Source organism: Dermacentor variabilis, chromosome 3, assembly GCF_050947875.1.
Source record: "Dermacentor variabilis isolate Ectoservices chromosome 3, ASM5094787v1, whole genome shotgun sequence".
Classification (NCBI taxonomy): domain Eukaryota; kingdom Metazoa; phylum Arthropoda; class Arachnida; order Ixodida; family Ixodidae; genus Dermacentor; species Dermacentor variabilis.
The window spans coordinates 241,436,322-241,460,369 of NC_134570.1; the positions used below are offsets into that span (position 1 = coordinate 241,436,322).

At 46.8% G+C, this 24,048-nt stretch overlaps 1 protein-coding gene across 1 annotated transcript in view; it reads right to left on the reverse strand.

Annotated features, from left to right (window-relative positions):
- Positions 1 to 24,048, reverse strand: part of LOC142576750 (putative ATP-dependent DNA helicase HFM1) — a 295,132-nt gene that overhangs the window by 99,025 nt on the left and 172,059 nt on the right. The window contains exons 13-14 of the mRNA XM_075687030.1: positions 2,011 to 2,168; positions 1,487 to 1,584 (exon numbers count right to left, since the gene is read on the reverse strand). Of these exons, the coding sequence (XP_075543145.1) occupies positions 1,487 to 1,584; positions 2,011 to 2,168 (256 nt within the window). The remainder of the gene's footprint in view (positions 1 to 1,486; positions 1,585 to 2,010; positions 2,169 to 24,048) is intronic.

Genomic DNA, 24,048 nt, shown 5'->3' on the forward strand with positions numbered 1-24,048 from the left:
GTGTACTGCTCATCAGTATAATTCCCGTACCAAACTCGCGACGCTAACAAACTTAAGCTTGTTCAGCGCCGGACACCACGCACCTTTTACTCCCGTCTTTTCGGTTGTCGCAAGCTCATGCCAGCCTACGAGGATTGCCTCAAACCCGTCAAGTAGGACACCCTGCAATACCAGCGCAACATTGCACTAGTCTATACTGCAGGGTGCTTGACGGCTCTCTGAACAGCATTAATCTTTCTTCAGTTCGACTGAACAAGTGGTCAGCACAGCCTGAGCCCTCATCGCACCTCTATGGCCCGACATCACAACTCCATGATTATATCTGGCATACAGAGCTTTCTCTCAACCTACCCCCCCCTGGCCATTTGGATTCTCCTTCGTTGGAACCAGGCTGATTTGGCACTCCTGTGCGTTGTGCATCCGTCGAATATGTGCGTGTGTGCCGTGCTGTGTTATTGAGCAAGTGTGTGTGTGTACGTGGAGGGTAAGGAGGTGTCTTCTGCATCCTGCAAATTCCTGCTCTAGATGGCTGGTTATCAGACGCTCTAACATATAGGCATCAGCCTTTATTTATTCTATTATTATCATCATCATCGTCATTATTATTATTATTATTATTATTATTATTATTATTATTATTATCATTATTATTATTATTATTATTATTATTATTATTATTATTATTATTATTATTATTATTATTATTATTATTATTATTAGAATCATCACTACGACCACATTGATTGTGTTGAAGCCAGCATGCCACATAATTCAAAATATTTCTGGAGCTTGTGTTATATGTGTTGAACGAAAAAACCAGTCAAAAACACAAAGGACAAGAGGAGAGGTTCACACCGCAACGACAGTCGTTGTGGTGTGAACCTCTCCTCTTGTCCTTTGTGTTTTTGACTGGTTTTTTCGTTCAAGTATGTACCAACTGGCCCACATTTCAACCCTTATATGTGTTATTCTGCCTACTCTGGTATCTCCATTTTACTATTTCAACGCTTTATTTTGCAATAACTACGCGCCTATTGTCTCAATTTCGAATACCTGATACTCTTACGCGGAACGATGCATTGTTATTTATTTATTTATCTGTGTTTCCTGGTTTTTTCTTTTGTATTCTTGTATGTATTTACTTGCTTAGCCCTGCTGTGTTTCAACTAAATCAAATTTATTCGGCATCATCTGACACAGTGTCAACTATATATAAGGGTCCCGGCAAAAAACCGCAAGAGAGCGGCTTGACCGGAGATATGCGCTCACATGGCATCAACAGCCTTCGGCCTATTTACCCACATCGAAGCACACTTAAATAAATATCAAACAGTCCAAAATTCAGCGCATCTTTCTATAACAGGAACTGCAATATAAAAAAAGAACAATTACGAAGGACGAGTTCTTTTATCGGCCTTTCCAGCTCCTTGCGTTGCCAGTAATTTGAATTGCCAGTGATGCTTGGTACTGCAAGCGTCTAGCTCACCATGCTTGCTGCTGACCAGGCAGATGGCGAGGCTGTCCCCGGAGCCGGCCCGACGCAGAGCTATGCGCCGAGCCCAACCGGCCGCCATGTGGGACGGCCTGGACAGAAAGACACCTCAGGCAGGGCATGCTCGAGGAAGCGTTTCTGAGTCTACAGTGCTTAGCGCAAATGTGTGCTATTTCAAGTACATTGCTACAGTTACATTCAGCTGCTGAGGTCGTGAGTTCGTGTTCCACAGGTGACACGTTGTCTCTTATTCCACTATTTTCACTCTGTCCAACACAGACACGAACCAAAAAAGTTGACGCCACTCACCCTCGGGCGTACATAAATAGACAAGCTACCGTGCCTCCCTTCTTTTCTCCAATAAACGTTAGCGAACAAGTGCCTCCATTTCGCCTTGTTGTCCTACTAAACCGAATCCTCCTTTCGGCACGATTTTGAACCCCAAGCCCGCCAGCTCACGCAGACAGAGACGCTCTGTGTGAGGCATGCCCGCGGACTTATCGATGGGTGTTGCTCACAGTATCCGCTGGTAGAACAGCAGTCGGTCGTCGGCGTCACCGATGACCAGGTGCGCGGCAGCAAGGTCCAGCGAAGGGCTCTCGCGTGCGCGGCCTTCCACGAGAGGGCGCAGTTGCACCAGCAGAGACAGCGTCACTTGGTCCCCTCGGCACGATTCCTGCGATGTGCGGCGCCAGGACGCTGTGACGCCCTCGTAGCACACGTATGCGCTAGCCGGCAGTAAATAAGGACAGACCCAAGAGCGCTCAACCTCGATAGCTCAACGCCGCAGGCAATACTAGGTGTCGCAGAAAATCCGGCCTCGGTCTTCGGTGTCCACCGGAAAAAAAAACATCCCGAACCACAACTACGCAGGCCGTCCGCGTGACAGAAAGGTGTTACTGAATCAATTGAATTTCTCAAAGTAAAATGTGTCAGAAAATTTGCAACGTGTGACTTACACACAACTTACAGGCGTGACAGCGTCAGATTGTAATTTGAATACACGAGAAAACATAATTCTGTTACGCGGAAACTCAAGGCCAAACTCCTTTATCCTTGCTTACGGGGGTATGAGCCTTTAATGAGAGAGAAAATAAACATGTGTATTACATATTTTCACGACTAAAAGCTAGCAACAGAAGAAAACGAATTGAAGGACACGAGCCGTGACCACGCTCCTTTTGAAAGAACACCAAGTCGGCGCGTCGGCTTTGCCGGTCTTAAAATACTAGAGCTGGTTTTTGTTTCTATCATCCTAATCCTGCGTCCTGTTTCTTCTTTTTTTTTTTGACGTCATGACACTGGTGGAGGTGCTGGACTTCAACACCTGATGATCAGGACTCCTCTGCGGAACGGCACTTCCAGTCCGAACCCACAACCAGCTCCGGCTGCGGATACTCCTGTGCACCGCTACAGTCGCCGACGGCGACGCTTCTTGGAACTCCCCCAGCCAAGCAATCCTCCGTCTCAAGAAATGGCAATGGCAGGCGCTTCACTTGGTGACTGTTGAGCACCCTCGTATTCCCGAGACCTTCCATGGTGATGCTTTTGAGGACGTCGAGGATTGGCTCGAACAGTATGAGAGAGTCGCCAAGGCGAATCGATTGACCTCGCAACAGAAACTCTCGCACGTGTACTTCGCGCTGGCGGACAGCGTTCGTACATGGCCCGGGAACCGGGAAGGCACACTGCCTTCCTGGGATGAATTTCGGCAGCAACCTTCGGATACCTTCGTTAACAATGATCGCCGCGATTCGGCGCACCAGCTAATCGAATCGCGTATACAAAAACAGAAGGAGAGCGTCGCCATGTTTGCGGAGGACCTGACCCGCCTCTTTCGACGGGCTGACTCCGCGATGCCTGTGAAAAAAATCGACATTTGATGCGACGCTTGAAGGAGCAACTGTTCGCAGGTCTTCTTCGCAACCCGCCGGCAACTGTTGCGGAGTTCATCAGGGAAGCTACTACGATCGAGCGAGCACTTGAACGACGGCGGCGCCGACCGAGCAACGCCTCGGTCGGCGCTTCTGCGCTGACCGCCGGCAGCGAGTATTCCCTGCGCATCCGCGAGGTCGTTCGGGAGGAGCTTCGCAACCTTGTGGTGACTCCACAAGAACCTGTGGTGGCTTCTGTCGCAGAGGTTGTACGGTAGAAAACCAGGCAAGCGTTTTCTTTGCCCGAATCGCTCCCAGACCAGCGGTCTATAAACTACGCATCGGCCGCCCGTCATCCAACCTCAGCGCGGCACAGCTCGCTGTCCCTGCCTCGTCCTTAAACGAATCGTTAACCCCTCCGTACCAACCGTCGCCGCAGCCTACTGCGCCCGTGGAAACGCCGTCCTACTGCCGTGCGCCGACTACTCCAACGTTGTCGCAAAGGCCGCCGGTCAGTCGACCACTCGTTCGCAAGACGACTTGTGGCGCTCCGTCGACCGGCGTCCACTTTGCTTCCATTGCGGGGAAGCCGGCCATATTTACCGTTTTCACCCGTATCGTGACCCTGGATAACAGACCTTCGCAAACACCTTCCCTCGCGCTCATTGGGACAACCGACGCGACACCAGCACGCCAGTACAGCCCTTCGGCCCACCCTCGACCCCGATCTCCGTCACCTGCACTGAGCACTCCACCGTCCCGTCGCAGTTACGCCGATGTAGTCCGGGGCAGGTCCCCTAGTCCTCGTCGGGGAAACTAAAAGCAGCGACCTCTGGGGGCAAGGTTCCCGCCCATCGAGATGCTACAACACCCCCAACGCGATCAGTACGGCCGGACGATACGACGTCGCCGACTCCAGTAGAACATGTTAGCGCCGTTCTCGCTGTTTACATAGACGGACGCCCAGTGGCAGCGAGTAGATACTGGCGCGGATTTCTGTATTATAAGTAAATAACTCGCCGATTTCCTTAAGAAAGTCAAGACTTCGTGTTCGGGTACCCGCATAAGAACTGCAGGAGGCCAGTTGATGACGCCTACAGGCAAAGCTACCGCTATAATTAATATCGGTGCCTCGGCCTTCGTTGCTACTTTTGTCGTTTTGCCGGAGGGCTGCAGACCTGATCTTGGGAATGGATTCTCTGCGTGAATATACAGTGCCGTTATAAACATTTCGGACAGGTCGATCACGTTTAGCGTGGGCCCAGGTTCAGTTGTACTCTGTACAGAGCAGCGACGTCGACCTCTACGCGTCGCCGATGACGACGTGACCATCCATCCCATCGCGCTCATGCTCCATTCTGTCGGTGACATGCGACATACCGAGCGACTACGACGCTGTCGCCGAACTAATTCCGGCGCTGCTATTCAGCCATGGCATATATTGCAAGAGGCGTCGTCAGCATTAACCGTCGACGCACAGAAGTTCTCGTAACAAACTTCAGCCATGAGCGCCGGCATCTTACAAGAGGTATGACATTCGCGTACGTCGAAGAGTTCAGTCAGGTCACAGACTGCTTGACTGTAGAGCAAGGTAGTTCCAGCCTGCCTCCCGTGCCTTCCGATCTATCTATCGATGTTGGCCCAAGCTTACTGCCTGCGCAGAAACAAAACCTCCTGGAGCTTGTACATCAGTTATCAGGCAGTGCACGCTGTCTACAGACGAGCAGCCGCGTCGAAAACCAGCCATTACCTCTGGATAGGCGTTGTAAAATTCCAAGTACCATTCTAACCGTGTAATGACTATTCTCTCCATTACCCTGCCCACACAGCTGGCCAGTGTTATTGGACGGTAAGATGACAATTCCAACGGGGATTTGCCAGCCTTGAGGAGTGGAACAAGCCGACTTGATTTCCAGGTTGTAGGGACCAGGCCGTCACGCCATGATCCGTTGTATAGGCCAAGAAGGGCATCTCTGGCCTCTTGACCAAGGTTTACAAGCGCAGAGTATTTGATGCCATCGTGTCCTGGTGACGAAGATCGCCTGTACCCAGCAAGTGCGGCCTCGAGTTCTTCGATGGAGAAAGGAGCGACCATACGAGGGTCTCTGGAGCAAGGGGGGACAATGGGAATTGGTGCGCAAGGTGGATACGTGAACGCCGGACCCGCGATCCTTGAGCAGTAATCTTCGGCTACCTCGACTTCTCGGCGTCCTTGATGTAGAGGTGGAGACCTAAATGGACGACGCTGTCCACGGATTGAACTCCACGGATTGTTCTCCAGACAACCGACAGAGGTTTACGCGGGTCGAGATGCCCAAAAAACGATTTCTAGCGTTGATATTGCAGTACAGCAAGGCGACGCTGAATTTTATTTTGAATGCGTCTGGCCTCTCTAATACATAGACGCTCCATCTCGATGCAATATAAAATGGTTCCATCAGCTCTGTGGCACTGTAATTCTCGATTCTCCTCAGAATCCCGATCCTCCAAAGCCGCAGAGCGTAGATGCAAAATACACAATGCGCAGGCAAATGCGCAATACCGTTGTTTCTTATGGAAAGTTCATGTTCCCATGCATGATCAATAAAGCAGCGGCTAGTTTGCCTGTTATGCGACTTGCCCTGCTTTCTACGTGGTCCACTGGCGTTTTTCTTTAGGAGGCACATTTCGGTGAAGGCGAAGTGCAAAAATGGCCGTGTATCATGCATGGAGTTGACATGGGTGAACCACAGGTGGTTCCACAGGTGGTCGCAGCTTGCAAACATATTTCTGGTTCCTGCGCACTGTGTCTGTGATCAGTTCGTTAGTTTTCAAAAGATGTTGTTCAATCTCAACAAGTCGTAGAGCACTAAAAACCGACAAGGCAAAAATTCCTTTATTTCGGGCCAAAGAAAGCCAACTAGTAACCCATATTGGAAAATTCGTACGAAAGCCGGTCCAGTAATTCCCGCCTTGTTGAACGGCAGTGCCATTATTGTTTACTGACTGTGTAATGTGGGCCAACGTTGGATCTCCATCAGAATGGCACAGCCAATATAGTTTACTGACTGTAATGTGAGCCAACGTTGGGTCTCTATCAGAATGGCACAGCCAATATTCGCGCCACGCTGTTAATCTTAGGCCATCATTGGGCCAGGAGTGAGAATGGCACTGCCAATATTGGAAATGCGCTGTTAATCTTCGGCCGTCATTAGGCCAGGAAATGCCAGTACGTTTACAACGTTGGCCCGACTTGACGTGCCGCCTGGGGTATGTCTGTGGCCTGTGCAGAGGTGAGGTCAGGTGCAATCATTTTCGCGAAGTCATTAGTTAAAGGGAATCTGTAACACTTTTCGAAAAAAATGAGTTCTCTGCGGCAATCTACAGTTTTGAGTCCCCTGAACACGAATATCTGGTTCAAAAATGGCGGAAGCAAACGCAAGCGGCTGTTTTTTTCAAGAAAACGCGCACCAGCGCCTCAGGGCATCGCGCGAACGCCGCTGTTGCCCGTGATTGGTCGGGGCCGCTGTGACACCATTCGCGGCAGTCACCGGTCGGCGCCGCCGTTTCAGAGCTTAGCACGCTGTTGTGTTCTGGCTTCATAGCTGAGTTGTAAGCATTATGGAATGTTCTCGCTGTCTCGGACAGCTTTTATTTTCGCCGTACATGTTCGAACCGACAGCCGATACGGAAAACGATGGCGGCAACGGCGGCAACGACGATGTTGAGTGTGCCAACAGCGACAGCGATGTGTGCACCTTCTCGCGCGTTGGAAATCTTAGCTGGTACGTATGTTGTTTTTTCCATGTAGCTACACGTTCCAATGACGGGAGAAAAAATGCGCTAAAGTGTCACTGGGAACTTGCTGCTGGAAGAATGCCGAAGCACTAACTTCTTATTAGATTGTAAACACGGGTGCAATTCCGCGATGTCAAGGACCTTGCCGCTGCTTGTCTAAAGTCCCGTGGTTTTTTTAGTGTTGGTACACGATCGCGAACATAAGTGCCGCGTTTCAAAGCGCGCACATGCAGTGCTGCGAGGTACAGTCATCGAAGTTGCTTATCATACACATCCATAGATGGCCAGAGGTATTATATGTGCAATATTCATACTATGATTCGACGACTTTGCGATTGTGGCTCGATCAAGAATCTGTATGAGTGCTCCATGCTAGTGTTGACATAAAGATATTATGCAGTTTTAGCATCACCTTGTGGTAAACACGATAACTGCAACCGTACGTCGAACGTCACTAGGCAAGCCTATACTCCATTTCATACCTCAGCTGCAACGCTGTGGAAGCTACGCACGAAGTCCTGTAACCAAAATTTATTACTGCGCGTTTCCGTCTATGCTTCGCAGCGTGCCAGCGGCGTTTGCTCGCGCGAGCATGCACGTGAAGCTGCGGCGACGGGCTGCAATTAAAGAATGCCGAAAAGAAAATTGATTTAAAAGAACGTGTTAGCAGCCGTATAAGTACACGGATTGTTTTTATGGGCAAATTCTTTTTTTTTCATTCAGAACTGAGCTTATATATTGGAAAATTTTCTCAAAAATCGGGTCAAGAAACACCGAACTTTTTCTAAGTGCGAACGCAGCCACTGCAAGAAGTATCTCAAGCCTCCACAGCGTTGCACCTGATGTATGAAACGGAGTATAGTAACGCTAGCAACAACGCGTTTCCGCATTTGTCATAAGGCTATCCAGCTATCACGGAAATGGTCCGAGCACAGCACAGTTGATTTCGTGGGCGCGAACTTATCTCTCCTCACCGCACGGACCCACTGCGCTGCAAGCTTCTTGTCCTTCGGGAACCTGTGAAACACCACATCGTCTCGCCCGCCTGTGTTCGCGCAGCCGAATGCTGCACAGAACGAGGGCATGTTGGGCCCCCTTGGCTGTACGCACTCACGCAGCACAGAAGGAAAGAACAGTTTACGAAAATCGCAAAAGAAAACAAACGTGAGCGGCGGCGGCGGCGGCGGCAGATCTCGTAGCGTCGTTCAGTAAAGCGCAGGACGGAAAGAGGCATGCCAGCACATGCCAGCACGCCGGTCCGGCAGCTCGGTCCCCGCGAATGACGTCACTCTCGCCGGTTCTCTCCTCTGGCAACCACCTCACCCGGCGCTCCGGGAAGTGATGGGGGCGTGTCCGCGGGGGTGATTTAGAAAGCGATTTCCGGCCCTTATATCAACAAAACGAACAAAAAAATTTCGGAACCGTAAGTTATTAGGTTTGTTCTTCCCAATCCCAGCAATTCATGGAAATTGAAAACCGTTTCAGATTCCCTTTAAAGAACCAGAGCTGTGAGCTGCAACTGGCACTAACAAACCACTCTCCACATTCAGACTCTCAATGTCAAATTACGAACCACTAGAAACGCTGGCCAAGAACGTGCCGGCCGGAATCACTTGAGGGCACATGCTGAAATTCAGCAGTGGTAGAACAACGTCGTTATTAGTAACCCTGACTAGCGTATGCGGAACCGCAACGTTCCCATTTAAAAGCACGTCGATGATGGGGCGAAGCACATATTCACCGTCAGGAACCTATGGCTGGGCGGTCAAAGTGATGTAACTGCCTCGGGTGACAGACGCATATCGTGAAGCAATCACAAGTGTGGTGGGTGGTCCTCGGAGCATCGGCGAGTCGAGGCAGTTCTAACTGAAACATTCTAACATTCTGCTCTCGCGCAGTCGCTGAGAGCAGAATGAGTGGATAAAAGATCCAATCCAAGGATACCGTCGTGAGGGTAGTTGTCGATCATAGCAAAGAGAACAGAACTAGGGCGGCCGGCTATACTTATACGCGCAGTATACATTCCAAGTACAACCAGCTCGCCGCTGTCGGCCACACGAAGAACTCGGACAGCTGCTGGGGGGAGGACCTGCTTTAAACGTCTACGTCGGCTAGCACTCATCACAGATACGTGGGCTCCAGTGTCGACGAGTGGTTGGACAGGTACGCCGTCTATTTTGACGTCAATTACATTTCTCCTTGTGGGCACAGACAGAGGATTTGCTGCAGTAGCAGGCATGCAGCACCACCTCCGAGGGCTACATTTCTTAGTTTTCCGAAAGAGTGCGGTCAAAAGCCACAGGGGACGAAAGGCGACGTGGCTGCGGCGAACGGGAAGATGGACTACGCGTTTGCGGTGAACGAGACTGGTGTCCGCGCGACGATGGTGAGCGACTGTACCACGTGTTCCAAGCAGAGTTGCCGGCGTCGTTAGACTCGACGGTGGCCGAAACATTGCGGGCATTTCCATCAAAACGGCTCAAGTTGGTAGACGTGCGAGGTGTTGAGGGCCGCGAGTTGCGACAGTATCGCGCGACATGACCAATGCGGCGGCAGCTGAAACATATGGGCTGGTCGTCCGCAGTTCTCCACTAAGTCGGGTTGCGGTAACGCGGAGACAACCGTCGGGGTTGGGAGAAAATACTAGAAGGGCGTTCGTTAGCTCTGGTATTGGGGACAGCACACACAGACTGTAAACCAATGTTTTCAAGTTCCTGGAGAACGATGGCTTGTACGAGGGGAAGTGAAAACGTGGTAGCATCGGGGCTACACCAACAGAAAGCTGCGGGTGTCATCGCATCAGTTCACGTAGAACGATTCGCATCACGTCCTCTGAGGGCGACGCATGCGGCTATGCGGGCTGATCTTCACAAATAGACGTTGTGGCAGTAATAATAATAATAATATATGGGGTTTTACGTGCCAAAACCACTTTCTGATTATGAGGCACGCCGTAGTGGAGGACTCCGGAAATTTAGACCACCTGGGGTTTTTTAACGTGCACCTAAATCTAAGTACACGGGTGTTTTCGCATTTCGCCCCCATCGAAATGCGGCCGCCGTGGCCGGGATTCGATCCCGCGACCTCGTGCTCAGCAGCCTAACACCATAGCCACTGAGCAACCACGGCGGGTGCGTTGTGGCAGCATTGGGAAGTCTGGCGAATGGGTGCAGGACGCGTGGGCTTTTGGCCTGCTCGAATTGTCGGCACTCTTTAATGATAGCATCAACTGTAGAGCAGCTTTTGCACATGATCAGATTAAAGGCGTCGTCAGCAATGCCCTTAAGCACGTGCCCGACCTTCTCAGCTTCTGTCATGTCCTGATCAGCTTTACGCCAAAGTTCTAGCACGACCTAGGCGTACGAGACATAGGACTCCGTGGAGGATTGGGCACGGGAGGCCAGTTCCTGCTTTGCGGCAATTTTACGGCTGGCTGGTTTGCCAAACAACTCTGTCAACTTCTCTTTGCGTCGGTCCCAGCTGGTTAGCTCCTCTTCGCGGTTTTCATACCACACCTTCGCCGTGCCTCTTAGGTAGAACAACAGGTTAGCTGACATAAGCGTAAGCATCTGTTGATTCCACTCACACGTTCGCACATAGCCACCTATTTTTCAACGTCGGCGCCATCGGTCCCAGAGAGAGTTCCAGGATCCTTGCGTTGCACAACCACAACCGAAGGGGACAGCGACATAGCGGGTGATGGTGAAGTTGGAGGCGGCAACGACGTTGATCCTGCGTGCTCGCCGTTATTCATGGCGCGGGTGGTGATGCGAATGTCCATTGCGGAGCTCTGTTTCTAGCCGTGGTACCCCGCACCTCCGCCAATATGTCACGAGGATATTGAGAGTATAGAAAGACTGTATTTACAATATATACATACAAGATGAGTCAGAGTAGTTAAGATGCCTGACCACCACCGACGTGCAACAGCCATCGTCTCGCGAGCTTTTTCTTCCTCCCTCTTCTTTCATCCTTCTATTAGAATATCTCAAATTGTGTTACTCACGAATATACAGGTTGCCGAGGTTTTTTAGCGCACGAAAATGGACGAGAGACAGTGGCAAGACGCGGACACAGCGCTAACTTCCAACAATTGTTTTATTCCACGAAGCCGTACACATATAGTGGGCACGGCGCGGGCATCGTGAACATGCGTCTGAAACACCCGCTTCTGTTTCTTGTGCAGGCCGTTCTTTTCGTCAAAGGCGCCTCGACGTCAACTGAACCACGTGTCAATGATTCCGTGGTGGGAGTGATGGAGCAGCAGATGCATTGGCTCAACGTTTCCTTGACAAGATCAACTCCGGAAATGGTCATGCGCGACGGTGCTACTGACGTCGACAGATTTTCAGCGCCACCATCGGCAACGTTGCCTTGCGACAACGCTATAAAAGAAGAAGCATCACGGATGTTCGCCAGTGGGCACGGCGCGGGCATCGTGAACATGCGTCTGAAACACCCGCTTCTGTTTCTTGTGCAGGTGAGAAACGATCGCCCCGTTCATTGTTATAGAAGTAACAATGTATGTCTGCTCCTTGTGCCGTGCCCACGGCGAGTGTTTTCGCTGTTTGCCGCCCCATACCACCACTGTATCGGGGTGCTTCCATGCCTAGAAGCCTTGTTAATGCCTTTGTGTGAACTACTGCTGTTGATATGCGGCGATGTCGAACGGAATCCGGGTCCCATGAATGATCAACTTACGGAGATGCACAAATTAATGAAGGACATGCATGAACGTTCAATTCGCATTGAAGCTGCACAGATGACGATGTCAAGCGACATCTTAGAGCTTAAGAGTCAGCAACAATCACTTACTAAAGATATTTCTACCATAGTTACGCGCCTAGAATCTGTCGAAAAGCGGACATCTATTTTAGATGATGTACAGTGCGAATTAGCAACAACGCGTAACCTAACTGAGCAGCTGGAAAGCGAGGCACTTACGCTACGCGTGCGTCTTGATGAAGCAGAAGATCGCTCTCGGAGGGACAGTTTAGTATTTTTTGGTATCGTTGATAACGCTTCTGAAACGGCGCAGCAGACAGAAGATAATGTTTTAAGTTTTAATCTCTCGAAATAACCTTATCTCCCGATAACATTGCGCACGCGCACAGGATCGGGCGATTTTCTACCAACAAAGTTCGACCTAATATAGTAGTTTTCCACCTACAAAACAAAATAAACGATTTTTTCGAAGCGTCACATGCTCAAAGGAAGCAGCGTGGTCATGCGCGAAGATTTTTCAGCCAACACTCGTCGTATTAGAGAGAAACTAACTAATTATGCCAAAGAACTGAACTGCCCTTTCAAACTGCGCTATAACAAATTAATTGCTAATGACACATGCTACGGCGATGATTGCAGTACTGACGCAGTATATCAAATAGGACCATCCAGACGCGCAACCAATGTCGTCAACTGCTCCCCGCGGCACCTTCGTTCTGGTCGCGCACTGGCTTCCTCGGGAAGCGAGGAGAAAGCCAGGGGAGTCGGCGCTTCCGCTAACAATAGCCGCCTGATTGTGCTCTCTACTAACGTTCGCAGCTTTTTTTCGAAGAAAGATGAAATGTTTGCATTGACCAACGATTCTAACGCTGATATTGTCGCGTTAACCGAAACTTGGCTTTCTGATAAAATACCAAACGAAGAGCTGTTTTGCTGTGAAAGAAAATACAAAATATTTCGATGTGATAGGTCTAATCGATGTGGCGGTGGCGTTCTTCTTGCTGTAAACATGGAAGTTGAAAGCTACGCTGTTGATATAAAGACTAGTTTGGAGGCAACATGGTGTTGCCTCAACCTGGCTTTTAAAAAAATTGTCATTGGTGTATGCTACCGCCCTCCTTCTGGGTGTACCAATTTTCATGACGACCTTCATGATTGCCTGAATCACGTTAGCATTTTGTTTCCCGGAGCGCCAGTCATTCTGCTAGGTGATTTCAATTTTCCTAACATTATGTGGTCAAATTCGTACTCATATTCATCGCCTAAATCAGCTGAAGCAGATCATTTCCTTCACATCTGCTCTGATTTCGGTTTGACACAGCTGGTTCAATTTCCTACACGCGTTACAAATAATACATCTTCAATTCTTGACCTTGTTTTGACATCAAAGCCGGAAATTGTATCTTGTGTGTCTAACACGCCTGGTATTAGCGATCATGTAATTATACAGGCAAATATTTCACTGCCTTTCTCACGCGCCCGAAAGAATCTCAAAACAATACGCGACTACAAAAAAAGCGGATTTCGATGCAATTAACAATGAATTATGCTCCTTTTCAAATGATTTTTTGTCCGATTACCTTGAACGATCTGTGCAAAGCAACTGGGACTTATTTAAAACGAAAATTTCAGAACTAACCTTTACATACATTCCTACCAAGAAAGTTTTTTCGAATACGAGAGCGCCGTGGTACAACAGATATATAAACCGTCTTTCTAACCGTAAGAAAAGGCTCTATCGCGCTGCTATCAAATCTCGGTCGGATAAACGTTGGTCAGCCTATAAATCTGCCACCACAACTTACTTATCTGAAATGAAACGATCTAAATTCTTGTTTTTTAATCGCACCCTTCCAGAGATGCTAAAGAATAACTCTAGACAATTTTGGAGTGTCATACGGGGCAATGAGCGCAGTGCAATAGCTTTACTAACAACGGAAGGACATCCAGTGCTTGACGTAGAATGCGCGTCCGTATTAAATGATACATTTGTAAAGGCTTTTTCTCACCCAGTAGTTACCAATGCACAACATACCTTGCCATTACGTCATTACTTGCCCATGGACGCCATCTTTATTACTTCTGAGGGTATTCGTACAATCATTAAGAAACTGAAAAACTCATCATCATGTGGCGTCGACAGCATCAGTACAAAATTCTTGAAAAATACTATTGAATACTCCTCTATCATATTGGCATGCATTTTTTCACAGTCCCTGCAGCTATCTAGCGTTCCGGAAGACTGGCTGATAGGTAAGGTTGTGCCAGTTCAGAAGTCTGGGGTAACACACAATCCGTCAAATTTCCGTCCAATTTCACTCACATCTGTTCCATGTAAAGTTTTTGAACACATTATCTTCACTCACCTTGTCAATTTTCTTGAGTCATACCAGTTTTTTACACCCTCACATGGCTTCCGCAAAAATTTTTCTTGTGAAACACAGCTTCTAGTCTTTACTAAAGACCTGCATCATTTACTTGATTCTGGATTCACAATAGACTGTATTTTTTTAGATTACTCCAAAGCATTTGACAAGGTTAGTCATCATTTACTACTCTTTAAGCTCGGTCAGTTAAATCTAGATCCCAATGTTCTAAACTGGATTCGAGCTTTCCTTTTTAACCGTACTCAGTTTGTTTCCGCAAATAATGTTGATTCCCCAGTCCAGCCAGTGCTATCGGGAGTTCCCCAGGGGTCTGTATTGGGACCATTACTTTTTTTAATTTTCATGAATGACTTACCCGATAACATTTCATCAAAGATTTGCCTATTTGCGGATGACTGTGTAATTTATCGGAAAATAACTAACCAAGACGATGTTGCCTTACTTCAGACCGACTTAAATACTATACATTCCTGGTGTCAAACGTGGAACATGGAATTGAACATTTCGAAATGCAAATCAATGCGCGTATCCCGCACCTTATTAGCATCACCACACTATCATCTTGATAATACGCCTCTTGAGTCTGTTTCATCTTACAAATATCTCGGTGTTAACGTTTGTAGTAACCTATCATAGAACCATCATGTGAGGCACGTCGTCACCAAAGCTAACTGATCACTTGGATACTTTCGAAGAAACTTCTATATGGCACCCCCATCACTTAAAAAGCTTCTCTACACAACTCACATTCGTCCGTCACTTGAATACGCATAATCTATCTGGGATCCCGCTGGTACTACACTGATAAAGGAACTTGAAAGAGTGCAGAATCGTTCCGTTCGCTTCATCTTATCCAATTATGACCGCACAGCCAGTGTTACCATGATGAAGTCACTACTTAACCTTCCAGAACTTGCAATTCGGCGTAAAATAGCCCGGATCGCTCTTTTTTCATAAAATTTACTATCACAACAATCATCTCCGCAATCAGTTCATTAAATCCCCTCCTTTCATTTCATCTCGAATTGACCACCTCCAAAAAGTTGATGTTCCTCGTTGTAGAACTGTAACCTATTCACATGCATTTTTACCTAGAACCACCTCCGAATGGAATCAGCTGCCACGAGTAGCTACAGCTATCATGGATACAACAAGCTTTAAGGATTTCTTGAATAACATGCTTAATATTGCTTAATTATTTGTATTGAATTTGTCCTTCTGTTTTTTGCTTATTGTTGTTTTAGTTTTAGATGTTCAAATTACTCTGCTTTATCTTGAATGCGACTGTTTCAGTTCATTTTTGTATTAAGCTGGTGATTGTTCATGCTTCTTATTGTGATTGTATCAACTGTTTTTCCAATTTTCGTCTGTAATATGCCCCTCCCCTCTGTAATGTGCAAACCCTGAGGGTAAAATAAATAATTTAATAATTAATTAATTAATTGTAATTAATTAATTAATTAATTAAATAAATAAATAAATAAATAATTAAATAAATAATTAATTAAATAAATAATTAATTAATTAAATAAATAAATAATTAAATAAATAATTAGATAATTAAATAAATAATTAAATAAATAAATACACACCACCGTACGCATGCTCATATGTACTGATTTCTAATCAAATGAGACAGCAACGAGACATGTGTAATGGAAAGTTCAGATAATATCAAATATGAAAAAACGACAATGCATAGCCAAAAACATTTTTTTCTAATTCCAAGATTAGTCTCATATCCATCAGGCCACCCTCTGTGTCACGTTTAAAAAATCTAATTGTTTTTTTGAAAGATGGATTGAAGGCGTGCTAACACAAGCGCTCCCCAAACTAGCGATCTTCGCCGCTTCAATAATCTCACATGCTGTTTGCGTTGGGCTTCTTCCTATCACCGTGCGCTGTTTATAAAGGGGACTGCACCCATACTTTCTGCAGTGAAAAGCCAGATGCCCCACTCCTCCAGTTCGCGCATTATTTGCGTGTTCACGCAACTTATCATTTACGCACCTTCCCGTTTGGCCGATGTATTTTTTGCCGCACGACAGGGGCAGTTCATACACGATATTGTTCTCACGAAGAACGTACCGTTTCTTGTGATTTGTCCGGCAACTGGGCTTCTCAGAACCACAGTAGCTGGCCTTGCACAAGTTGGACAGCTTGATTGGCGCTGCAAAGATGACGCTTACATTTGCATTATTGCCAATCTTCTTGAGTCTGTGCGAGATATCGTGGATGTACGGTATTGCGCGTTTCTGCTTCACTCGTGCATTTTCCGGTGAAGTAAACTGCTCATCCTGTCGCCCGCGTTTTGCGGTCTTAAGGACACCTTCGGCCACAGCTGTGATGATATGCTGCGGAAAACCGGCCTGTTTCAGGCGATCCACTTGCGCCATAATACTGGACAAACACTTGTGAGGACATGAGCGACGAAGCGCATTCATTAGGGTTGACTTTGCGATGCCCCTCCTAACCAACTTAGAGTGGCTTGATGAAAATCGCAGTAGCGGCTTCTTCGCCCTTGGTTCATATGGCCAGCACACCTGGTGTCCCTCAAAAAACATTCTTATATCGAGGAATCGCAAAGTACCATTCTGTGGCGTTTCAAGCGTAACATTTAGCGGTTATAAACACTAGTTGAAAATATCTAGCACTTCGTGACATCCAGACAAACCTCCCCGCTAGGACTTGGATCGAAAAGCGCAAGGTAGTGTCCGCGTCATGCCACTGTCTCTCGTCCATTTTCGTGCGCTAAAAAACCTCAGTTATGGAATACCAGCACGCCCTAACCTACGCTCTTTCAAGTTACATTTCTAGTACATCGGGCTCTGTTTTGTGTTCTACGTTGCATGCTTCCGTACTCATCACCGTCATCTCATCTTGCAGGGCACGCATGCTCTCGCACTGTGTACGGCTCGACCAGATGCCGCCGGACGTGCAACGCTTCTGCGGGGACCCTGAACCCTCGAGAGGACATGGACGAAGAATTTGCAAGATTCTGAGGTCAGAATGCCTCAGGCAAGCTCGGCTTTACAGGGACTTGCTACATGCAAGAGTGTTCCTTCAGGCAAATCAACCTGCAACAAAAAGGAAGAAGTGGCGAGAGTACTCAACAAGAATTGACGACAAAGTGGAAGCCCTCTGGAGACCTCTGCTCAGGCTGCTACGAGCAAAACAGAATCAACAGAAAAAGAATCAAGGGAACCGGAACAATGTAGTCCACATCGAGGGAGGCATACAATTACCTGGGTATGTGAGAGACACACTGAAGCTGGGACCAAAATTTGCTGTTGAACCTAAACTGTCTGCTCCTGAACTCTTAACCTTGGATAGAGACGTTTCAAAATGCGCTGAGGGAAATGAAGTAGGAATGTGTATCTCAGCAGGGGTGGATGTTGTGTCGCGAGCCAAGCCATCCAAGCCAGACGTGCCCTTAAAACGTGTGAAACATTTCCTTCGCGAAAATAGCTTGGCACTGCTTCCTGCAGATTAAGAAGGTGGTTTTGTGGTCATCCCACATAACTCGTTGAAAAAGAAGGCAGATGAGGCTTTGGATTCCGTTTTTCATAGCAGGAAACATGTCTCACTTGCGAAAGTGAAATCAGAAGCTCAGAAGCTTTGTCAGAAATTAAACCTGAGTAAACTGGTCCGCGAAATCGAAAGCAAAAAAATCTTGGTGCCTGGAAATGTTTTTCTCGATCAAAACTTATAAACCAGAATAGGAAGGAACAGCGCCAACTAAGACGATCACAAGTGGGGAGAACGACACAGGACAACCGCCACCTTCATCTGTCTTTATTCACCGAAAAATCAGCAAATATAAGGAAAATCACAGACATGCGCACAATGACCATAATGCATCATCTGGCAAACCGTTCTAGATAGGACATTTCGCTTTTGAAGAGGGTCACGGAAGTATCACTAACACAGTTTTTTTTCTCTTTCCTTAATATGGAATGCTTCCAAAACCTCATGTGCCTTTGTGTCCCTGCTTCTGCCAAGAATCTTTATCTCTCCGAACCGTGGTTCACACTTCTTGCTGTTCCTTCCTATTCAAGTATGCACCATCTAGCCCAAATGAATGTTGTCCTGAACTTATAAACCAGAATGGCCACTGCGTATTATAGTGTCTGAAGATGGAACTTATTGGCAAAAGTGCGTAGGCCTTTTTCTTCAACGCAAGTTGAAATTGCTAGCAGTGAAGGGGGGGGGATCCTTTTTCTGACCAAGAACTCAGAAGAAGTAATAGGTTTCCTGAAGATGCATGTAGGCAGTAATTTGAAAGCTTTCTCTATAGATGTAAAAGATCTAAATTATTCACTGTCACTTGATGAGTTATTAGTATGTGTTCAAGAGGCTATTGATGCTTACGATGAACTTAAGTTTGTAAACACCATTTGCATATCTACACAGGGTTTTCTTGAACTATTGTCCATGTATCTGCGCTCGACGTTCTCCAAGTGGGATGAAAGTGTTTATCTTCAAAAACAAGGAATTTGCATTGGTTCCTGTATTGCGCCAATATTAAGTAACCTCTATCTTACTCGTGTAAACAGGATACTGGATGCCAAATTAGAAAACTCAAATGTAAAAAAAGGTGTATAGGTACGTTGACGACTACCTTGTGCTTCTCGATCCAAGTCCTAGAGGGGAGGTTTGTCTTGATGTCACGCAAGTGCTAGATCTTTTTAACAAGTGTTTACAACCGCTAAATGTTACGCATGAAACGCCAAAGAATGGTACTTTGCGATTCCTCGACATAAGAATGTTTTTTGAGGGACACCAGGTGTGCTGGCCACATGAACCAACGGCGAACAAGCCGCTACTGCCATTTTCATCGAGCCACTCTAAGTTCGTTAGAAGGGGCATCGCAAAGTCAGCCCTAATGAATGCGCTTCGCCGCTCATGTCCTCACAAGTGTTTGTCCAGTATTATGGCGCAAGTGGATCGCCTGAAACAGGCCGGTTTTCCGCAGCATATCGTCACAGCTGTGGCCGAAGGTCTCCTTAAGACCGCAAAACGCGGGCGACAGGATGAGCCGGAAAATGCGCGAGTGAAGCAGAAATGCGCAATCATACCGTACATTCACGATATCTCGCACAGACTCAAGAAGATTGGCAATAACGCAAATGTAAGCGTCATCTTTTCAGAGCCAATCAAGCTGTCCAACTTGTGCAAGGCCAGCTACTGTGGTTCTGAGAAGTCCAGTTGCCGGACAAATCACAAGGAACGCTACGTTCTTTGTGAGAACAATATCGTGTATGAACTGCCCCTGTCGTGCGGCAAAGATACATCGGCCAAACGGGAAGGTGCGTAAATGATAGGCTGCGTGAACATGCAAATAATGCGCGAACTGGAGAAGCGGGGCATGTGCCTTTTCACTGCAGAAAGTATGGGTGCAGTCCCATTTATAAACAGTGCGGGGTGATAGGAAGAAGCCCAACACAAACAGCACGTGAGATTATTGAAGCGGCGAAGATCGCTAGTTTGGGAAGCGCTTGTGTTAGCGCGCCTTCAGTCGATCTTTCAAAAAAACAATTCGATTTTTTAAACGTGACACAGAGGGTGGCCTTATGGAGATCACTTTTAATCCTGCAATTACAAAAAATGTTTTTGGCTATGCATGGTCGTTTTTTCACCTTCGATATCATTTAAATTTCCATTACACAAGTCTCGTTGCTGTCTCATTTGATTAGAAATCAGTACATATGCGCATGCGTACGGTGGTGTGTATTACGTATATATATGTCTACCGCTTCGTGGAATAAAACAATTGTTGGAAGTTAGCCCTATGTGCGCGTCTTGCCACTGTCTCTCGTCCATTTTCGTGCGCTAAAAACCTTCATTATGGAATATCAACACGCTCTAACCTACGCTCTTTCAAGTTACAGGTTGCTCATAACTGAGTTTTGAATAGCGACGCGTGGACAACTGCTACGGTGTCTTAGTGTGAGAAATAAGATTCTAGAATTCTTTGACTCGCAGCATGCACTTTGCTTTCGATAGGTAGGCTCCTGTCTCACTTCTCGTCAACATAGAAATTACAGCACTGCCATTTGTTGGAGGAGTTGGTAAACTGACTAGGAAAGCACATTTAGCGCCAGCAAACAAGGGCAGAAGGGAAACGCACTGTGGTGCAGTGTGGTGTCGTCTCCCTTCCGTGCTAGTTTGCTGGCGCTAAATATACTTTCCAAGTAGAGATTACCTGTCCGATTATGGGATTTTCACCAGTCTTAGTAATGCCGATTGTCTACCGAACAGGACACTCGAGCATGCACATTTCGCTCGTGCTCACTAGGCAGTGCTTTTTTAATGGTGTAGTGGTGGCGTAGAGGTAGTGTATCCGGCTCGCGTGCAAGAGGACCGTGGTTCGAATCCCGGTGCCGTGCAATTTTCCAACGTAAAAAGAAATCCGCGTGTAGATCAAATTGCACAAACAGGCCTGAAGTGCGGCTTGATCCCGGTGACCAGAACCGGTAACGCACTCTCTTACCAGAGCAGGATTGGCCACCCTGGTGCAGTACTTTGCCACAACCTCCTATATGAATACAACATTCAACCCCCGGCCCTCAGTCCCCAGCAGCTGCGAAGCAACTGACCGCGGCGGCGGTCAGACCTGTAACGCAGCAGAGGGTGCTCAGAATCCCTGGATCCGTACAGGCCGCCATTGGAATCTGAAGCTGGCAACGTTTAACGCTAGAACGTTATCTAGTGAGGGGAGACAAGCAGTTCTATTGGAGGAAGTAGAGGGCAGTAAATGGGATATAATAGGGCTCAGTGAAGTTAGGACAAATTAAGCATATACAGTGCTAAAAAGCGGGCACGTCCTGGCCTACTGGGGCTTAGCGGAAAGGCGAGAACTAGGAGTCGTATTCCTGATTAATAAGAATATAGCTGGTAACATACAGGAATTCTATAGCATTACCGAGAGGGTGGCAAGTGTTGTCGTGAAACTTAATAAGAGGTGCAAACTGAAGGTCGTACAGGTCTACGCCTCTACATCCAGTCATGATGACCAGGAAGTCGAAAGCTTCTATGAAGACGTGGAATCGACGAGGAGTAAAGTCAAAACAAAATAGACTATTCTGATCGACGACTTCAATGCCAACGTAGGCAAGAAGCAGGCTAGAGGCAAGTCAGTAGGGGAATGTGGCCTAGGCACTAGGAATAGCAGGGGAGAGTTATTAGTCGGCTTTGCCGAACACAATAATATGCAGATAATGACAAGGAAATTCAAGGATTCCGACGCGTAGCCTTCCTCGCAATCTTTGGAACAAACTGTTGCATACAGTTAAATATAGTGCTTTTAAATGAAAGCCACAGATCATTCATGCTGGCAGTGTTATCTTTAAGTTGGTCTAGATGAAATGCCAGTGTGTCAATTACAGACGCGCCATCTGCACGAGAAAATTTCGGGTAATACTGAATCTGATCATTTTTACTGCGAGGGGAACATTGCAACGACAATACTACTGCTTGATGATCTGAAATGCCGTCCGTGACCATACATGAGAGATCATGTTGTATGTTTCCACGTACAAAAAATAGATCGAGAACTGCATTTGAGTCATTGTGGGTTCTAGTGAAATCCTTAACTACCTCTAATAAGTCGAAATTAAAAGCAATATCAATAATTACACTATCAATATTTATGGTGTTGCGAGACGTGAATGTGCTCCAGTCGTCATTTGACAGGATAAAATCACCGGTTAAGATTAGTTTATCTGCTTGTTTTACATGGGTTTACATGTATTCTCTTAAGCATTCCAAGTTCGCCACAGGCGAGTTAGGGGGCCTGTCTACGGCACCAAGAATGTATTTGACGTTGTTAATACAAAAGTTGCAGAAGACGCTTTCTACTGCCGAGGTGTCCGGCATTCTTAAAATTTGAAGGGCATGTTTAGAAAGAATGGCTACGCCCCCTCCTCTTCTGTCGCGGTCTTTGAGCATTATTCAGTAGTTTATCGGTACAAATTCGCTATCACATATATCTTCATTTAACCAAGTTTCCGTCGATACGGCAATATCGGGGTCAAGCGCGCGAAGGATGCCTTCAAGCTGTTCTACTTTGTTTACAACGCTGCGGCAGTTGAGGTTTAAGATGGTGAATGGCGATTGGCAACGGTTATCGTGTCATTTGCTCCTTCTTTTTAGCTTACAGCGCTTGTCCTTTTCCACATCCTACACAAACACTTCACCATCTATGCTGCATTTATCAAAAACTAGTTTAACTTTGGAGCCCTGATCACGTTCTTCTTTTGAGCTTTGCCACAATTTTTTTTCTTATCTCCCGAACTTTCAAAGAACAGTCCTCTGTTATAGAAAGTCCTCTTGTCCCTTTAAGCTTATTGCACTCTTTCAGCACTGAACCTTTATCGCGATAGTCCAAGAACTCTGAAATCACAAGGCGGGTTCTTTCTTTTTTCTTTTCTAGCCTGTGACACCTTTCTACGTTATTACTAATAAGTCCAAGCCTTTCCTTGAAACCATCTTTTTTGATACCATTCAAGAGACTGTCGTTTGTCTCCCCGTCTTGTTCACTGAGGCCATACCCGATCAAATTGTTTCTTCTACCTCTGTTTTCTAGTTCATCGACTTTACATAGCAAACTGGAGAAGTTATATTCCAAATCAGTTACTGTTTTCTTGACACTAATAACATCAGTTTGTAATAAACGTAAAGTACTCAGTTGAGCTTCCAGGCTGAGCATGCGCTCTTTTAAGTTAGCGATATCTGTTTCAATTCTACTCTGTTTAGTCAGCACATCATTGATGGAGGCAGTCATGCTACTTATATAAAAGTAGCATGAAAAGTAGCAAAAGTAGATAAAAGTTGCGACAATTCCTTTTCCAGTGGGCCAGGGTTTGACTCAACATCACCACATGCCAAAAGACTCATTTTGAACGGTAACAAAGCTGTCAAAGCACTTTTTAAAGTCGTCAGTCTAATACGTGGTTTGCTGCGTGCGCTCGTTGTTTCATCCTCTGGTAGAGTAGCGGCTTGTAACAGCAGCGACGCGATTCCGTCAAGGCGGCGTGCTACGTTGTAGGAACAGCTGTGTCGCTATCTCCCTGAAACCAAAGCGGGTCCCTCGGAAGGAAGTAGCTGCGCCACTTTCTGAGATAGCGCGCCTGCAACAACGACACGGGAAAAGTATGCTGCAACAAAACGGAGGTTCACAGCTGTATAGTTGGGTTTAGGTTTCAGTACATGTTTAATCACAACTACGAGCGTGACACACTTCCGAAGCACAAAAGGCGCATTCCTTGTACATTTTCTTTTCGCAGGCCAAATACTGCTGCCTGTCAAGTGCACGAGTGAATTGCTGTGCCCGCCTCGCGTGATAGCCTCGCTCAGTGCAATCACAGGCAAGGCTTGGTGTGTCGTCTTCTCTCACGTCCGTGTCGTTTTTTAGTTTCGCGCAATATCATTTAAGCAAGGAAATACGTCGGCCGATGACGGACTGCGCTGATTTATGTCCGGTTTGGTCATGCGTAGGCAGCACGTGATTATTTAAAAAAGAAATCTTTAAAACAGTGACGCGAATCAAATAATGCACGAACTAACTAGTTAAGTTATGCGAAAGGTCCATTGCTCGCATTACAGTGACACGCTTGTGCCATTTCTTAAAGTTTTTTTGCGGAAAACCAAGCGATGCTACAGAACCAGATACGGGAAAATTTATTTGCATAACATTGGCTTCCACAGTTTGGGGACATACAATATTTCTTTTTTCGACCTCTTGCCGTGAATTGCGCTCTTCTCATTATTATGCTAAATAATATTCGACTGG